General features: G+C 34.9%; 1 protein-coding gene across 2 annotated transcripts in view; it reads right to left on the bottom strand.

Annotated features, from left to right (window-relative positions):
* Positions 1-20,383, bottom strand: part of SMARCA5 (SNF2 related chromatin remodeling ATPase 5) — a 42,020-nt gene that overhangs the window by 9,485 nt on the left and 12,152 nt on the right. For both annotated transcript variants that reach the window (XM_072621146.1, XM_072621147.1), the window contains exons 4-14: positions 19,262-19,362; positions 18,719-18,819; positions 16,041-16,220; positions 14,219-14,374; positions 14,006-14,137; positions 9,958-10,026; positions 5,489-5,598; positions 4,064-4,290; positions 2,603-2,724; positions 2,367-2,519; positions 1,298-1,430 (exon numbers count right to left, since the gene is read on the bottom strand). In XM_072621146.1, coding sequence (XP_072477247.1) covers positions 1,298-1,430; positions 2,367-2,519; positions 2,603-2,724; positions 4,064-4,290; positions 5,489-5,598; positions 9,958-10,026; positions 14,006-14,137; positions 14,219-14,374; positions 16,041-16,220; positions 18,719-18,819; positions 19,262-19,362 — 1,484 coding nt within the window. The remainder of the gene's footprint in view (positions 1-1,297; positions 1,431-2,366; positions 2,520-2,602; positions 2,725-4,063; positions 4,291-5,488; positions 5,599-9,957; positions 10,027-14,005; positions 14,138-14,218; positions 14,375-16,040; positions 16,221-18,718; positions 18,820-19,261; positions 19,363-20,383) is intronic.

Raw genomic sequence — 20,383 nt, 5'->3', positions numbered from 1 at the left:
CAGAGGCCTGGCTTCCTATCCATGCCTTCCCACCTCTTAGTGTTTTTGCTCATCTCACCTACAAGGCTCTAATCTTCCCCATCCCATCCAGTCCAAATCTTTCTTAAGAGAACCTTCATAATTCACTGCCTTGTCCTTCCCCTGAATCCACGCACTATATCACTCATTTGACAAACCTGCTGTCATTTTGTAATTTTATAATTTATAATTTTATGATAATTGGAGTGTATTAGACACTCCAATTATTGATGCCATATCACCCAATCAGATTTGAAAGCTGTCTTCTGGTTTGCTGTCTTATACTTCCTTCTATCTCACACAACACCTGGCATACCACCTTGAACAAAAATAGGTGGTTTGTTATTTGACTGATTAAATGAATATTTCAAACCAAAAAATCAATGTGAAGTACAGGTTCAAAGGTACCAAAAACAATCAGTTTCACCATTCTCCCTTCTTTGCTCCAATCTCTTGAAGCCTTGCAATTCCCCCTAAAACAGCATGTTCATTGAGCCACTCCTTGCCCAAGAATCTACAGTAACTCCAAGTTGCCTACCACATAAAGCCTCAAGTGTGTTCTTCAATAATCTTGACCCTACTAATTCTAATCTCCCATTATTCTTCAATTCAATACTTAATAGATCACCTAATCCAACCTCTCATTTTCTAGATTAGAGAGGTTAAGTCAATGAAATGGTTTTTAATATTTTGTATTTCATTTGCTTTGCAATTCTATGCATTTTATTTTATCAATCTAAAAAACATTCTAACAAAGGTACATAGGCTTCACCAGACTGCCAAAAATTGAGAAATCCTGTCCTAAATGAAACTGAGACTCAGAAATATTAAGTGCCTTGATCAATGTCAGATCTACTATCAGAGCTAAGTTTTCAATGCAGAGCCTCTGAGGATGATGAGTCCCAAGAGACTGCTCCTTCAACTGAGCTAAGTCTTTCTCTGACCTCAGGAATGGAAGGACTTACCTATACCTATAGCAGCAAGGTCAGATTTCATTCAAGGTACCAATAAAGAAAAATTTTAAAAAATAATAATAAAGGAAACTCCTTATCCCACAAAACTTCTTGCCTCATGGAGACCCCCAAACTCCCATCTTACCTTTCCCCACACCACAGTCAGCACACAGGGAATACTTAAGACATAACTAATCCTGGCAAATTAGCTTAACAAGGCTTTTACTAATGATTAAAAATGAAACAATCCTAATAAATTTAGGTAAAAACACTTCTTCCTTGCTAAACCATCGAATAAAACAGCTCTAGAATTTTGTAATACTCACCTTGCTGAATGACTATTGAATCCAACCTGAGTTTCATCTCTGCACGTTCCACTATTCTTTCCTCCACAGTATTGTCAGTGATAAACCTGAATACTCGAACAGTCTTGGTTTGTCCAATTCTATGTGCTCGATCCTAAACAAATAAATGAATATACATGTCATATGGCTAACTGAGGAAAATGTACGTAGATAATGCTTGATTGTATAGTTATAAACCCTCTTCTTACATGATAAAAATTTCCTTTATAAAATCTGTAAAGAATATTTTCATGTTCCTTTCTCTCAAAAAAAAAAAATCTAGCTCATTACCAGCTGATTCCTTAAAATAAATGTTTTAAGAGTCTTCACTGGAAAGAACAAATCTTGAGATAACACACTATAAAAATTCTCTGACTTGCCAAAATTGTTTACAAAACAATAATTTTATTAAACATCAATTAAGAATTTGGTTCCTTTTTTATTTTTCAAATTCTATCAAAAAACTGCTTTAAATATAAGCTTTGTATGTAGCAGATCATGTTTGAGTGTTTGTGTTTTTGTGTATTATGTTTTGATGTGTTATATGATTTCTTCTATTTATTTTAGGTCGACTACAAAGCATGACTATAGTGAAAATGTACTCACCTATGTAGAACCTATACAGAATTGTATGCCGTCGTGGGGAGGGAGGGGGATAGCGGGGGGCAGGTGTAGGGGGGATAAAAATCTTAATTTTATGGCAGTGATTGTAAAACATTAAAAAAATAATAATAAAATTAAATTTTAAAAAAATTTTAAAAATAAATAAATAAGTAGACAGATATAAGCGTCGCCACGTGTTGCCCTATTTAACTAAAACTAAGTTATCTCTACCACTAAAGAGACGTTAGAAATTCAAAGGTAACCAGAAACACACAAGCTCCCAATACTTTTATTCAAGGATGTCAGGGAGATCTACCAAATAAGTCTCCCCATTATACCAGGAACTTCCCCACCAAAACAGAATTTAAGCATCCATAAAGTATATATTATTGTATGGGGCATTTCCACCACTTAAGTTTTAAGGAAATGCATATGTCTGAGTCTTTACCATAGCCTGAAGATCAACTTGTGGATTCCAGTCTGAATCATATAAGATCACGACATCAGCAGTAGCAAGATTTATGCCAAGACCACCAGCACGTGTACTTAACATAAAAACAAACTTGGAGCTGTTTGGCTCATTGTATGCATTGATGGAATCCTGTGTAAAACAGAATAAATGTCAAATAGTACTCATGTCACATACTATCCTTCCCCTCCTTTTCCCCATCTAATTTAACTCACCTGTCTCTCATCATGAGGAGTCTGTCCATCCAATCTGCAGTATTCATAATTTCTCCACATGCAATAATCTTCCAAAATATCTAATACTCTTGTCATCTGACTGAAGATTAGTACTCTTGAATCTGTTGAGGATTATAATACTTCAGTCAAGACTTCTTAAAAGCAACAAAATGTTCTAATATAACATATTGTAATATATGTTGTAACAAGTAACATATAACACACTATTCAAAATATAAGACGAATAACTATGTAGCAACTAAGAGTATGTATAAAATCCATTACATCCTTAACTATGAATTGTACATTAAAAATGATTAAGCCCTGCCTCTGACACATATACTATCTGTGTGACCCTAGACAAGTTACTTAACCACTAAGCATACCAGGCAACTCTCTACAATTTTAATTTTGGAGCGCTATTGCTGATCTGCATTACTAGAGGAGAGTAAATTACAGGTCTGCATCTCCCTCCTCCCCACCCAAAAAAAGGATGTCTTTTTTAATCCATACAACATGAATGTTTCTTACTAGACATGTAAAACTTTTTCCCATCCAAAATAGCTTTTACTCAACAGACAAATACTCAGGAGACCTCAATGTTTCTTTGGGATGATTCATGAGTATAGTGAGTATTTCATATCCAAACTTATCTTCAGCCTTTGGCTGAAATTCACCTATTCTCCCAAAGATCAAAAGGCCATATACTTCTCCCTAACGTTAACAGTTGACCCAACTACAAAATACAGGAGATACCCTGTTCCACTGTTCATGATGTATGTACAGCTCAGTCACATTCAAGCAGTACAGGCAACAAGGGAAAGCAATCTCAAGTTATATGTGGGAATGCCTGGAGTCAGTCCCAAAGGTAAGGATAAAGAACTGGAAAGATCCCTATATACTTACATTTTCTTCCAACATCTAAATGGAATCATATGCATACCAACTTCCAAGTGTGACAGACTGTACAATGTAGAGATAATATGTGATGTGAAATACTTCTAAGACACTTGCCAAAGATAAACGCAAGTTGAACAGAAGGTAAAAAGAAAACCGATACAGAGATCCCTCTACAAAATGAATCTCTTAAAGTCACTATGAAGCTTCATTTGCCATTAAAAAAAAAAAAAAAGAGCCTGGAGGAAAAAAAAATCATGGACTAGTATTGGAGAAATCCATACCTCACTCCAATTTTCCCAGTAATAATCATTAGCTACATGTTACATGCTTTCAAAGTACTTTCAGAACAAACACATTTAATAATTTACCATAATTCTATAAAGTACAGTAAGTAACCAAGTGATATTAAATGACTATACAGATGACTGAAAGACTCACTTAAATGGAAATGCCAAGTTTAAATATCTTCTCACTATACTATGCAAAAAACTTCACAAAAATAACCACAGAATTTTTATTTTAACTTTAGAACTTTAATACAACTGCCTACAGTGTTTGTACCTTGCTCTTTCAACTTAGGAAGAAGTTTGTCTAGTACAACCATTTTGCCACTATTGGTAACCAGGTGCATATCTGTTGTGTAAGGTGGCCCAGGTTCAGCTCCATCAAAGAGATATGGATGATTGCAACATTTCCTCAATTGCATTAGGATATTCAATAATCTCATTTTGTCCATTTTTCCTGCAGAGTTTAATATGTCTATATCCTTCATTAGTATCCGTGTATACCTAAGAAAAAAATACTTTTCAGTAAGTTCAGTTCACCCTAATACTTCATTATTAATCATCTATATATGTTACAATTATTCATAACTAATCTTTTATTTCTGGTAAAAAAGTCACTGTCAGGGTCAAATTTAGTAATTTATTACTAGTGGCATGAAATCAGTTAAATTATATTCTATATTATATGCTGGCATAGTACACATTTGACTGCCAAAACCTCAAACATTTTCATGATAATCTTAATTAAACTACTAACACCAATCTAACTCTTTTATCTCCTTGTTCTTTCATATACTAATTATATTCTTTAAACCTGATTTTCACATTATGCACCAAGTATCTGATAACACAGTAAATGCTCCCTGATTAATAAATATTTTCTAAATGATTATTTTGGGGAAAAAAAGGCAAAAATAACGAGACTGAACATTATAGAAATATTAAAAATTTAAAGCAGGAATGGATTGAGTTTTTTTTAATTGATTCTACAGAAGTATTAAGAGTTAGGAAAAGCAAAAACCAATGCAAAATTTAAGTAGAATCAAGAAAAGAATACAATGACCACAATATAAATTAAAACAACTCAAAAAACCACATGAAGCTCAATTCTATGAAATTACGACCAAGCTCATGTCCTAGGAGATGAGAAAATACACTTCTCACCCTCCCATTCAGATGTCACAAAGAAACACTGTGGGTGTGGAATTTAGCGTAACTGCCAAACCCAGCTGACTGACTGATTAGGTTTTTGCTGAAATGCAATTTTTCCCTTCTTTGTTACAAGAGATGGCTCTCTAAGCAAATGGGGTAAGTAATGTGAAAAAAAATAAATAAATTTTAACAAATTTTTCCATTTAAATTTACTAATCTAAAATTTGCTTTATCGGTTAAATCAAATGAACTTCTTCATATTTGACCCTTTAAAGATCACTACAAAAACATCTAGGTATATACAGATGCATAGTCACTAAATGAATCAGTTGAAACAGAAACCGTATTTAGGTGCTAATTATATTATTTCTGTTTTCTATCTAACAAAACTAAAAGAATGACTGCTTTGTAAACAGGTTAAGCTCTTCCTTTAAAAAAAAAAAGTACACAGTACTTGCTATAATAAACCAACAGCACATTACCTAGGAAAAGAAACACAAACAGAAATTTGAGAAGACCATATGTAATAACATTATCTCAAATCACTTACCATTCCCTTTGCATTTTGCTGAGACCTACATAAATTTTAACTTCTTTTTTTGGAGGTAAACTTTTTTCAACATCAGCCTTAATTCGACGAAGGAGAAATGGGCGCAAAACCTGAGAAAAAATAGTAAAATATGTCTTCCTGACAATTTGTCCAAATACATAGACTATTAGAGACAATAATTTTGAAACAGAAAAAATAACGGGAGGAAGTGAGAGAGTTTCTATTTAGACTCGTCATTTTTTGTGCATCTTATGAAGTAATGAATATTATCTAACCATGAGGAAATATTTTTAAAATTTCTCATAAAAACGCTAATAGAACACCAAAGACTAAAAAGGTAAGAAGAAATGATTTTAGAATAATTTGACATAAATTTTAATAATGAAACATTGCACCCACTCTATGCAAGAACAAGTTCCATTTAAAATGCTTTTATATACACAACCAGCTACATAGGATAAAACTGTTACATTTCAATTGTGTCTGATTCTCCATGACCCCATTTAGGGTCTTCCTGGCAAAGATACTGGAGTAGATTGCCATTTTTTCTTAAGTCACTTAAGTGACTTTGCCCAGTGTCACAAAGCTAAGTAAGTGTCTGAGGTCAGATTTGAACGCAGGAAGGTGAGTCTCCCGGACTCCCAAACCAGTGCTCTATCCACTGCACCACCTAGCTGCCCACAGAATAAGTAGACTAACTTAGAAATCATGTTTCAAAACTGCATTTGTAAACCACTACTACCTCAACGCAACTCATTCATTTTTCTAACCCTTCTAATTTTCTTAATTTATTTCCTAACCATCCTAATTTCCTAACAAACTAATCCCTCTTTTATATAATGGGATTTCAAATATTCAAAAAAAAAAAAGTAATATCTCCACAAGTGCTCTTTTCTCCAGGCTATACATTCCCAATTCTTTCACCCAACTTCCACATGGTAGGTTCAAATCCCTGCAATCATCAATTCAACATCCATGTTGGTAGCACCTCCAACATGCCAGACACTGAGCTAGACTCTGAGGACACAAAGAAAAAAACAAATCACCCTTGCTACCTTCAAGAAGCTTACATATGTTCTCTGTGGAAACCAACTCAAAGAGAACACACAACATACACAAGGCAAATACCAGACAATTTCATAAGAGGGAAAAAACTAGCAGCTGAGGGATCCAGAAACAATTTATGTCAGAGGACCTGGAGCTAGGCTTTTAAAGAAATCATGAATTCTAAGAGACAACTAAATAAGCCTCATACACCAAAGGCCTCAGAAAGCGAAGCAGACTTCTCTGCACTTCCCAATCCTTTAAACACAGTGTAGAGCTTCTCAATGTCTTCCTAATAATGATGCTCAGAACTGTACCCAAAACTTCAAGCATGGCTTCACCAGTGTAAAGGAGAACAAACCTGTTGTCAACAGGTCACACTGATTAGTGCTATTGATGCCATCTGACATCAAGTTAGCTTTTCTGTTAGCCACATCACAATAAACACTTGCGATGGTCAGTCATATCTAGCCTATGGTCAAGTCATAGGAAGACTATTTCACAGTATTGTTTCCTTTCCTTTTTCAAGATAGAGAAACTATAAGACACACAATTACCTTGAAGTTTTAAGATTAGCAAGAGGAACCTAATCTCTTCCCAATTTCTAAATCAACACACTAGCTGTCATATACTTCTTTCCATTTTCCACATGCAAATATACAAAAGATCTGAGAGTTTATCAACATGGAGTGATGCCAAATGAGGGAACTCTCCTCAATAAAACAGGCCAGAACTCATCTATGAATTTCCTAAGTCTTGTTGGTTGGTTGTTGTCCTTCGTGTTTGAAGGCCACCAAAATGACACCACCATGTTAGGGTGCACTGTGGTTGGTCAGACCAATACAAGCTCAGAAGGCTCTACCACAGGTTGAGCACAAAAAGTCCACATGAACATCTGGATGTGAGTTGTCTCTACATTTAAACACCTCAGTTTCTTTTGAGCTACTACAATTCTGCTCCACTCATAGCACACAGCACCTTCTTTGATGCAGGCACACCGTTGTGCAAGTATCTCCCATGTCACACAACCAATTCCAAAGTTCTTCAGAGAGACTTTGAGAGTGCCCTTGTATTGCTTCTACTGACATTCCACAGGAACGTCTGCCATGTGTGAGGTACCTGTAAAATAGTCTCTGAAGCAAACACATTTGGGCATTCAAACAATGTGGCCAGCTCATTAGAGCTGTGCTCTCTGCAACAGAGTTTACACACTTGGCAGTTCAGTTTGAGAAAGGGGCTGTATCCAATGCCTCATCTTGTCAGGTGATCTTCAGAATCATTCTAAGACAATTCAAATGAAAGCCATTCCGTTTCCTGGCATGGCACTGGTAGACTGTCCAGGTTTCATAGGTGTACAAGGTCATCACAATAACTGTCAATCTTCAGTTTGGTACGCAGCCTAATAGCTCTTCTCTCTCATTCTGTCCTTCACAGCCTCCCACTCTGGCAACGTATACATCAACCCCATGTATGTATACATCCCTGCTAAGGTAAGTGAATTTATCCACAGCATTCAGAATTTCTTCATTTGCTGTACTCAATGGTTCCATATACATACAGTATGGTATTGGCTGGTACAAAGCCTGTTTTCTTTGTGTTAATTGTCAGGCAAAAATTAGCACAAGTGGATGAGAATCTATCCATACTCTGTTGCACCTAAGCCTCAGAGTACAATGAGTACACAATCATCTGGTAACAAAAGTCACACACACTCCCTTCATTTTAGTCTTTGTCTGTAGCCTTTTCAAGTTAAATAATTTAGCATCATAGGGGTAAGATAGCCTTGATGCTATTTTTATCCTCATTGAAGGCATATAGCAACACTGAAAAAAATCATGCAAAAAAAGGATGGGAGCAAGTACATAGCCCTGCTTCTCTTCAATAGTGAATGGAAAAACTTCAGGGCATTATGCATTATCTAGAACCTGGGAAGGCATGCTATCAAGAAACTGATGCACAATACTGATAAACTTCTCCAGGTATCCAAATTTTGCCATAATCTTCCACAAGCCCTTATGACTGACATTATCAAAGGCCTTGGTCATATCAAAAAAATGATGTGTACAGACCTCTTTCTGTTACTGTAAATTCTCCTGGAGTTGTCAGGAAGCAAATATCATAACAATTGTTCCTTGACCCTTTCTGAAGCTACACTGGCTCTCAGGTAAATGTATGTGCTTGTAAGTCCTTATATGTCCTTATCAGTGACAAGTAGTGGAGATAAACCATAGGTCTTTGGCCCTTACATAGTCTTCAGAGCGTCATAAAAGTATTTTGGATTTTCACTATCAGTGTAAAACTATCTGCCTTCTTACTGAGACAAGAATCAGGCCTACAAATCTCTAAGCTTCACTTGCACACTTTACTTTTGATAGAATTAAATGCTGCCTTCTTAGAGACAAACTATCCTGCTAGTAAACACTGTGCAGTTTTAGTTTTTCATTTAGCAGCCTCTGAATTTCCCCATGATTTTCATCAAACCAATCTTGAGTGAGTGTTCTGACGTAGATGAGTAAATACAGTGCTATACACCAAATCTTTGAAAACTGTCCACTCCTTTTCTGCTCCACTCTTGACAACCATGTGTTGGGTTCAGCTTCCTCTCCAAGTTAGCAACAAACTGTACATGCAAGGAGAAGTGCTCTATTCTGTTGACAATTAAGTCTTCTGTTAGTCCTCTTACCTTGGGGCTGCTGCTTTTGAGGAATGTGAATGCTGAGCTTGGAGAGGATAAGTCTACAATCAGTCCAGCACTCTATGCCACATCTTTTGTTACTCTCACATCCTGCCTGTCTTCTCCTTACAAAGGTAAGAGTCTACTAAATGCCAACATTTGCTACAAGGGTACACCCACAAAGTTTTATTACATTTAGGTAAACAGAAGACAGTGCTGATGATGAGAATGTCATGAGTTGCCCAAGTGCCCAAGTCTTCCATAGTTAAAGGACTGTCACTGCGGTTTCCAACTGATTCTTCCCAAGTACTCCCTGTCATATCCAATAGTTTTGTGCCTACTCAGGCATTAAAGTAACCCAGAATTACAAGCCATTACAATTACACCCACACACTGATGATGAGGGTCTCCAGGTATTCATAAACTTTTTCTTTGACCTCAACATGGTTTGTCATGTGTAAGAGAGCATACACATTGATGATAGTAGCTTAGCACTTTCCTACAAATGGCAACTGAGTTCTCATGATCCTGTCATCCACTCCTCTTGCAAGGATACAAATTAGTTTTGATTGTGAAGTACACAGACATTAAGTAAACTGCTCAAGATCACTCAGCATCAGAGGTGGAATTTAAACCTAACTCTCTTTGACTTCAAGCCCAGCACACCATCCATTACACTAGGTCTTCTGTTTCATTTTTATTTCAGTTAAATATTTATAGAACTATTACAAAACAATAATCCTCTACTTACCATATGGAGACGTTCAACTAGCTTTTGATCCCCAAGGCAGTTATTTGTATCAAACCACGAATCAAAATCCTATTTTGACAAAGCAAAGTTAGAAAAACAAATGTGAAACCAAAAAGTAGCTTTTTGACCACTCCCCCAAAATGGATAGTCCAATAATCTAGACTCATGGAATGTTAGGATTAGAAAGCAACTTAGAAGTCATTTAATCCAAACCTTTCATTTTATACAATAGTACCTAGTAAATAACAAATAAAAATACCTATACTAAAAGAATGTTTATAAATTCCATAGGAATTTATATATTTAATGTATATTTATATATGTTTATGTAATATATATTTAACCTGTTAAATATTCTGTCACAAATGTATTGGTGACAAGTTTCCCAATGAAAATTTCAAGAAACTTACTGTCAATCTGTAATGTTAATAGAATGGGAAGATCTTCCCCACCTATTAATAGGCCTAACTCTTGGAGCCTGTGATCATATGAAGCTCAGACTAGGAGGAGAAAGAAAGAGAGAAGGCATAGCAGAGAGAGAAGCAACCTGTGAGTGAGTAGAAGGAGGAATTTGTCTAAGGGAACCTGTTTCTGTGGGGAGGCCTGACGAAAAGGTTTAAGATGTTGGCACTCCCTGGATTAGTGATAAATAACCTTTTATATCTTACCTCCTGTATTCTAATGATGTCCCAAATAAATATTTTGGTTTTGCCTTTGAGGAAGACAATTTATTATATTTTGCAAATTTACCCTGGAAATATGCATGCATATTCATAGCAGCTGCTATGGGTATTGCACTGGTGTTACACAATCACTACTAAACTATAAATAGTATTAGAAAAATAGTATTATAAATACCCTAATTTCTTCCTCGGCTTCATCGGTGGAGGGGTAGGGGTAGAGGGGATGAGGGGTGTTAAGGGAAAACATTTCCCTATTTCATTCTTAAAGCCAACCTAGTCTACTTAGAAGACTGCTAGTCATTAAAAGTGAAATTAAGACTACCAGTTTTTATCTCATATCATAAGCAGTTTTAAGATCAGTACTTTTTCTGAATTTGAATAAAAAACTTTTCAACTAATATAGGTTTTAAAGCAAAGAACTAAGCATAAGTCCTGAATATCAACCATTGACAAAATAAATGCCTTATTAAAATGCTATGTAATTCCTAACCAAAACTTCAATGTGCAAAGTAAAAACATAACTTAAAAAACTCCAAGTAAAAAATCAAACATAATAGTTACTAAGAAAATATTATTTCACATTCCAGCTACTGTATTCTTTTAAAGTTCATCACTAAGCCCAACCACAATAAAATTAATAATCTGAGATTCATGGAAAAAAGAAAAGAAACTTGGAATATGCAATAAACCAATGCACAAAATACAGTTTTTTAAAAAGACTGATTGCATCTGGTCATGGTAACAAAATCTCAAACTTTCCTAGCAAAAATTAACTGCAGATACCAAAGACAAAAGAACAAAACAACCCCCATCTAAAAGAGCTTACATTCTATCAGAGGAATAAAAGACCAATTGTGAGGCTCTTCCTTGAAGAGGACGGAGTTAAACTTTCTAAGAAGAAAGTAGCGGCTTACCCTCCAAAAAAAGAATGACATAGATCCAACAAGTGCCGTCAAGAAAAATGGCATCCAGTACTTGTCAGAAAAAAACTAGTAGTGGTATTTGGCAACTCCCCTAATGAGTGCACTAAGGTAGTTTTTTAGATCAACTTAATAATACTATCTGCTATCTCCTCAGGCAACGTCTCTAAGACATGACACAGAGAAAACTTCCTAAGATTTGTTAACCAGAGGGCTACTACCCATTTCTGGTAACTCAGGTTGGAACCAAATGATAAAGCCAAAAGGACTTTATGAAAAAGTTGTGAAGATTATGATGTCCTGGGCAAGTACCTGAAGACTTTAAGGAGAACAGGTACTATTTATTTTCATCCCCACTGTAAATGAACGTCAAAGGCTAAAAGACAACTATGGGAAGCAGACAACCAGTTAAGAAACTGGTTGGATTAACTGTTCACAGATTAAAATATAGGCATGAGAGAGCCTTGGCAGGATTGTAGTATACTTAACAAGTGCTGGAAAGAATGCATTTACCTTTTTACAAATAGAAACAAAAAGGTTTTAAACTGAAAAGGGAGAAGACTACTGATAGAAAATAGCTACAATGCAGGAGAATTTTCTTGGCACACCTGCCCAGAAAATTCAAAGAGACTAATCTATAAGTAACCTCGGATGTTTGGAAACAAATACAAAGTATGAGCAATAAACAAGTTGAACTAGAAATCCTAAAGAAAGGAAGCAAACACAGCCACAGAGGTACTACTTGAAATTTGACAGTATGATTAAATGATTAAATCGGGAAGGTATAGATTAGATCAAGGCAGAGGGAACAGTATACTAAGAAAGAAGATATAGATTTACAACATTCATTAAGAAGAAGCATAGGGGATAGCAACTGAGAAGATCAACATAAGTGGAAACTTACATGATATTCTCATCAAACTATACTACATTCCACCTGGGCAGAAAAGGGAAGAAAAGATGAGGCATTCAACAAACAGATCCCTTCCTGGCACAGAAATATAATAATGAAAGAGGACTATGCTTATATGAACATCTGCTGGAGCTTTCTTCCCTTAGCACAGTAGCTAATAATTTCTGCACTTAGCAACAAGTGCCCAGTCCATCTTCCAACAAATACTCTGTGACAGAAAGAAGATAGCAACAGCAAACCCTAATTTTTAGAAAAGGAGATTTCCAAAGGTTCAAAGAAAGGACAGTATCAAACAGCCTGAAGTTCTACAGGGTAAATCCCCTAGTCAAATAGGAAATAGTCACAAAAGAAGGTCTGATGACCCAAAGAAGAAAAAACAAAATATTCTTCAAGACTTCAATATATTTGTGCACTAAAATGAGTATTCCTTCGGTTAAGATGAAAGCCCCTCTTATCCCATATGAGTCTTGCTTTTGTTCCCTTAGAAATTCTCTCAAATGCTCAGTGGGTACCAGAAGTAGATGGAATTGAAACACACTACAAGCAGAAATATTCAACTCTTATTCTGCTTATATTCTCTGTCAAGGAAAATGACTTTTAGACTAGATATGACAGAACAGTTAATGGGGAGTTGAGACCTAAATTAGTAAAGCGATAGTAACAGCTACTTCAATAAGTTCACATCCCTTTGCCCAGGTGAACTATATCTTCAAAAAGAACCAAAAAGGACCAAAAGAAAAGGTCCCAATTTTCGGAAAAGGGAAGAAAATGGAATTAATAAGCTGTAGGCCAGTAAGTTTGAATTTTAATCCCTTACAAAATTCTAGAATTAATTCAGCTCACATAGACAGTACCGGGTTAGTTCTGGGTACCACATTTTAGGAAAACTAATAAGCTCTAGAGCATGCAGAGAGAGGCAAACTAGAGAGTGAAAGGTCTTAGGACCAAGCCACACAACAATCTACTACTAAAGAACTGGACGTGCAGAGCTCGAAAATTAAAAAAGATAACACAGCTGTCTTCAAGAATTTAGTATTGTCAAGTGGACTTGTCTGCTTGGCCCCAAAGAATAACGCTTACAAGTTATAAGGAAAGCAAATTTAGGATTGGTGCAAAGAGAAACTCCCTATTCATGACAGCTATACAAAAGTGTAATGGATTACACGAGGTAATGTTTCCTCCTAATTAAAGGGTTTTAAACAGATCGATGTGTTGTGGAGGGGTCAGGTATGGTTTGGATTAAAGGCCAACAAAGTATCTTCTGACTAGAGATATCAAAAGGTTAGCAGTCCTATCAGGACCTATGTTTGCACTGGAAGGGAACTCCCACTGTGGAAACTCTCTGCAGATAGGCAACTCCTATATCTTTTAATATTAAGAGAACTGATTGGGTCACCAAGAGTGATTTGCTCGTGATCCCACAGTATGTCAGAGGAAGGAGTTGAACCCAAATCTCCTGACACAAGGCTAGTCCTCTAACCATTACACAGTGCTGCCTCTCATCCCAAATATTAGTTACTAGAAATACTTACATCAGCTGAGTTAAAAACATCCGGCAACAAAAAGTTGAGAAGTGCCCACAGTTCATGCAAGTTATTCTGAAGAGGTGTTCCTGTCAGCAGTAGTCGATTGGTAGTCTTGAATTCTCTTACTATTTCTGACAACTAGAAGAGAAAAAAAATTATTATTTCATACACTCATGAACTTCTTTATTACAACAAATGATTCTCTAAAGACTAAATTACCTTGGATTTTTCATTTTTGATTCTGTGAGCTTCATCAATGACTAAGTACCTCCAATTAAACTTTTTGAAAACAGACTTCTCTTTAATGAGCATCTCATATGATGTCACACATACATCCCACTCTCCTGGTAATAGCACATCTCTGACAAAGGCAGCCTATGTAGCAAGAGAGATGAAAGTTAAAACAATATATTTACAGCCATACTTTCTCCATTATTTTCATTTCCAAAACAAAATTTGGGTGTCGCTTGGGTAATACGATAATTATCTAGGTCCTAGGCCTCCTACCACTTTAGAATCTTTACTAATCTTCTGGGATTCTCATTCCATTTATTTAAGAATCATATCTAAGGCTCTACCCCCTAGAGCTATTCCTCCTATTCCTAAAAAATACTATAGCATTGTCTAAGATTCTGAGGGATGTCATGTACTTGAGAAAATGATAGGCAAATTTGCAAACTGTAATTTCATAATTAAGATTTCCTTTTTTCCCCAAGTCTTATGTTTAGGATTAAGGCACCTACAACCTAAAGAAAAGACAATTTTTAAGAGCCTTACCACAATATTAGAAATATAATGGAGGGCCTTGAAAGCCCTAAGTCCTCTATTTAGGGAAGACAGAAGAATCTCAGATAAGGAAGAAGGTGGAGTGGATAAATGAGTGTTACTTTCTATCCTTCCCTGCTGCTCTTTTCTTAACCCTTTGCATGCTCTGATCTGCCACATTTCACTCAACAGAAGCCTCTGCTAAAAATGAAGTGATGTTTTCAAAGAAAAAAAAATAGTTGGGATGGACGGGATTCAGCACAAAACTTTTTCTTGATTTTCTTCTCCAAACCAGAGCAATAAATGAAGGAGAGAGAAAAGGAAAAATTAAATTGGCATTAAATACACAAGAGAAAAAAGTTTCAGAATACTAAGTTAAAATATTAGACCATATTTATTTACTCAGCAGGAGAGGATAACGTACATATAGACTTTCCAAAAAAAAAAAAAGTTCCAAGATAAACATGAATTGCATAAATTTTAAATGACATGCACAGAAAAGAAACCACAAGACCACGGATAAGATCATAGATTTGGAACCTGGAAAGGAGCTAAGTCAGAGATCAGTAAGTACAGCTTCTCATTTTATAGAGGAGGAAACTAGAATTAGACAGAGCTTACATGACCTGCCAAGGGTCTTACATCTGTCAATTATCTGAGGCAGCTTTCAAATCCAGATCTTCCTGACTCAATGTCCACTAACCACTAAGGCAAACTGCTATAGTTAAGTGAGTTTCAAAGGGTCAGTTATCATAGTGCATAAAGCAAAATGGAGCCCAGATCTTCCTGACTTTAACTCCAGCATCCTATCCACAACTAGACCATATCCTGAGCTACCAGTTCTAAACCAGACTCAGATAAATAAATCCCATTAGTCTTTCATGTTTCAGAAGATAATGGTATATTTAGGAGGAAACAACTTCAGCATAGCGAAGATTTTGATTTCGTGAAGAATAAAGATGTCATGCAAAAAAAAAAAAAATCTTGATAATCTGAAACTTCTCTTGTAAACACATGCAGAAGAGACGACTCCATTACATTATACAATTTTCTAATGACTATTCATCTTGCCAATGCTGTCCCCATGAAGTTACTACCCAAGACTACTTACTGCTCTATAATCTCCAACAATACTTTTTTCAGAGCTGGACTATCACTGTAAGACCCACTAATACATAAATGTTCTTAGATTAAACGTTTGAGTTTTTTTCTCTTACTGGAAATAGAATTAGACTTGTTTGAAACAAAAATTAAATACAATGCTTGATATACTTACTCTTTGTTCTTTATCACCTATCAAACAAACTGATCTAAGCGTCGGCACCCATCTCTTGAATTCATTCATCCAGTTATGTAAAGTAGACTTTGGAACCAATACCATATGAGGCCCAGGTATATTTCTGTAGTGTTTCATGTACCCAAGAAGAGAAATTGTTTGAAGTGTCTTTCCCAGGCCCTGAAAACATCCAAGATTAAGCAGAAAACATTTAAAACCACAGATAGTACTGCTTATTAGTATACCTGATTATCTAGAACTCTGGATTCCTCTCTGGTACCTCGCAAATGAAATGTACCTAAGCCAGTAAGGTATAAGCTACACAGATAATGAAGAAAAAAATGAAATGCATACCAATTTTGTTCTTTGTTAAGTATCATCATTAGGTTTAGAGATGAAAACTAAAGATTATCAGAGAGGCCTGACAGGACTTATATGAACTGATGCTAAGTGAAAGGAATAGAACTGGGAGAACTTTGCACACAGTAACAACCACAACATGTGAGGAATTTTTCTGGAAAACTTAGCCTTTCACGGCAATGCAAGGACCTAAAAAATTCCCAATGGATTCTTGAGGCCAAATGCCTTCCACACTCAGAGAAATAACTATGGAACTGGATTGCAGAATGAAGCAGACTATTATCGCTTGTGTTTTATTTCTTTCTCATGGTTTCTCCCATTCATTTTACTTCTTCCACGCAATATGACTAAGATGAAAATGTAGTTGGTAAGAATGTATGTGTAGAACCCATATTATAAGATTGCGTGCTGTCTCAGGGAGGGAAAAGGGAAGGAGGGGGAGAAAATCTAAGATTTATGGAAGTGATTGTAGAAAACTGAAAACAAACTAATTAATAAAAAAAAGAAAAACTAAAGATTAAAGGGAAATTTAGTAAACATTCATAGAATTCATTCTTATATGTTCCCTTTCCTTCTCAGAAGAACAACTGATATTTGGCTGTATTCCTCTACATATTCCCTGAAAATTTTCCAAGTTCCTAAAACTTAAAATAAAATATTTTAATAGAGCTAAATCTATTTATACCAAATACATCCTGAAGCTCAAAACTCACAAACTGGTTCTAGACATTGACTACCATGCAACCATGACTTTCTAGTGAAGTAATTCCTAATAAAGGTTTATTCAGCAACCTGAGATAAATTTACCTCCCAAAAGAATCATTAAAATGTGGCTCACAGTACCAATCACTTCATTAGTTTAAATTAAAAAATCATTCCAATTATCAAAGGCCCCAAGGACTTCAATATATAAATATTTTTAATTTACTTGTTTTTAAGGCAAGTCATAAACAACTTTTTTTTAAACTCTATATAACTAAGACCATTAAGACAACTGAAATGATAAAGAACATCAAAAAGGAGTGGGCAAAAGGGAAATTAATAAAATAAAATAAATTTACATCCAATGAAAAATGTTATCCAACAAAGCTTTATTTTTTTAGGAGGCTTATAAAATTTTGGTAATTGTTTCACCACCTTCTCATCTACTTCCTTCCTATAATCAGGAACATATGTTTTTAAGTAAAGTAACTTCCAATAAGAGGTACATTAAGTGGATATGGAAAAATGCAAAGCTAAAAGACTCTAACTCAAAAATTCATAATTTTTTTTAATTTCTCCTAAAAAACTCAACTAGTCACTCACAATGTCCAAAACATTAGAGGCCTTAACTTTTTTTTCAAAACACTATCATTTTTAAGGAAATTTGAAGCATACTAACTTTATTTGTTTAATTAGCAAGCATGCATAAATCGACATACCAAATATTAAATGCATGTAATTAAGATTTAAAAGCTGGTTTTCTTTACCCTGCTGTCAAACCCAGTACATCATCTTTTGAATCCTAGGACGATATAATACGACATTCAACATCCATAAATAGGGTGCCATACAAGTATTATTAGTCTAGTACATACTTGGCCACTATATCTTATTCCTATACGTCTTTGAATTCTGCTAAGTTTTGTACCTCTCAGAATCAGACACCTATCCAGAGCTAGACCCTCAGAAAGTTTAAGATAGTATCAGGTTAATTACTTTTGGAATCCCCCTTCATAGTATTTTCAACAGAACAAAACTAACATGCAAATCTTTCTTAAAATTAGATGTAATAACATTATTGATCACGGTAATCTGATCATATTAAAGTCATCTTAAACAATGTTTAAGTACTTGGGCCAACTACTTAGTATATTTCAAAACTTAACAGAAGAATCACAAAGTAGTTTAAGAGCATAAAGGGGCATCCTACTAATAAGCCAGAATTAGGGTTAGCCATCAGTTATAACTAACACATTAAATGAGCTACATCCTAGCTCAGTCTGTAATAGATAAGAAATGGTACAAATTCAGTACCAGAATATCCTAAGTTTATTAAAAAAAAAAAAAAAGGTTTTTTCCATCTGAATTTCCTGAAAGGATCACAAAGTTATTATCAAATAGTTGCCTCATAGTTAGTTGACTTATACATATAGAACATACAACCTATAAAATTTAAAAATTCAGTTTTGAACCAGATTCCAAACTAATTAAAAGCTTATATGCTATCATTTTCCATTATAATAATAAAACCAATTTTAAAACTTTATAACATCTTAAAATTTTTAGAAACGTTTACACTAAATTACGGCTTTCTTTTAAAATTATCAAAAACATACCATTTCATCTGCAAGGATCCCATTGATTCCATTTTCATACAAAGATATTAACCAATTTAATCCTCGGACCTGATAATCTCTCAGTTTACCCCATTTTACATCTAAGAAGGACACACAAAAGGAAAAAATTATAAAGCTTAAAAAAAAGCTATTCTAGTCTGGAGAGGTACTAGTTACAACAAATCAATTCCAGGTGGGAAAATATCTACACTGACAACAGCACCATGAGATTAATTAATCAAAGGCCCCCCTGGGCTGGCTTTCATGTATGTATTCTTTTATCTTGATGTAAAAGCCAAGACTGTTTCCAAGTGTATATAAATACAGCCAACACTAAATACACTGAAATTCAGCGGTCCCAAATGAAACTAAATATTGCCACCTAATCTAAAACCTAAAGTCAAAGAGTTCACATACTTCCTAAAAACATAAGTGATGTTTCCAAGGATATAAAATGACTAAGTCTCACTTTTCTAAAGACAAAAATTCAGAACTAAAACATGTTCCCTGTAAGATGCTGGTCCCTCCTCCATCCCCACGCACATGATGGGGAGTCCTCAAACCGAGTGCACACGTTGGTAGCCTTGGAGCTTTCGGTTAATAGTTCCTCATCTTCCTCCTGTTCTGTTCGACGATGCCTATAGCTATAAAAGAAAAAAGGTGAGTTTTAAAGTAAAATTAATTCATAAGAAAAACTTCCTATGTTCTTTGTTCTAACAGAAAAGCTATTTATAATATGCATGTTTTAAGTATTCAAAAGAAATGAACCAGAAATCTGAATTTCACAGACTGGTTAGACTTTTACATTTAACTATTAGTCACACCCAATTTAACTATTATCCCACCAATTCACCTCCTCTCCACCCCCAAAAATATCTGTCACTGAAGCCCAATCTAAAAAAAAATCACATCCAATTAAGATGCTTCAAAAATCATTAAAATAATAATTTGTCACTGACTAAAGATGTTTGCTTTTCTTTTCCAAAAAGTTTATTGTTAGAAATATTATATAGTAATACTTAATGTCTAATAATATCTCAGAGATAAACAATACCTAGGCAACTCAAGAAGCCCAGAAGAATATAGGTTGTCTTTCAGATAAAAGAAAAAAATGCCATCATTTGCCTTTACATGCTAAATCACAACCACCAAAACCATAAAATAAGGAATCAAAATGTAAGCTATGTAATGTCCAAACAAAAATTAAGTTAAAAAAAAAGTTTTACTTTCATCAAAAATTTAATGCCACATAACAGTATCCATTAGCATTTTCCTCATTTGTCTTAAGACAAGTTAACATCTGAGCATTTGGGTGTAGTACATCTCACTGATCTCCCCTCTTAGCTAACTCAGTGTATCGCATTTATTGTGTTGTATAAAGATATTTAAGTGGCAAAATACTTTATAACTTTGACACAATTTAAGTATATCTACATTGTATCAGAATGATCTAGTTTGTAAGATAGTGCCCAAATAGTAATGTAGTGGCAATTATTTTACAGGAAATGAAAAGTTCTGAATGACTTGGGTTTTTTAAAATAACTCTGGTTCACTGAAGGCAATGACTTCATTCTTACACTTTTTTAAAAAATGCTCATATATCTTCCTAAATAAGTAACAGCACAGAGAATACAATTTAAACTTCTCTTGATTTTTTTTAGGGCA

Source organism: Notamacropus eugenii, chromosome 6, assembly GCF_028372415.1.
Source record: "Notamacropus eugenii isolate mMacEug1 chromosome 6, mMacEug1.pri_v2, whole genome shotgun sequence".
Lineage (NCBI taxonomy): Eukaryota > Metazoa > Chordata > Mammalia > Diprotodontia > Macropodidae > Notamacropus > Notamacropus eugenii.
This window is presented reverse-complemented; position numbering and strand designations above follow the sequence as displayed.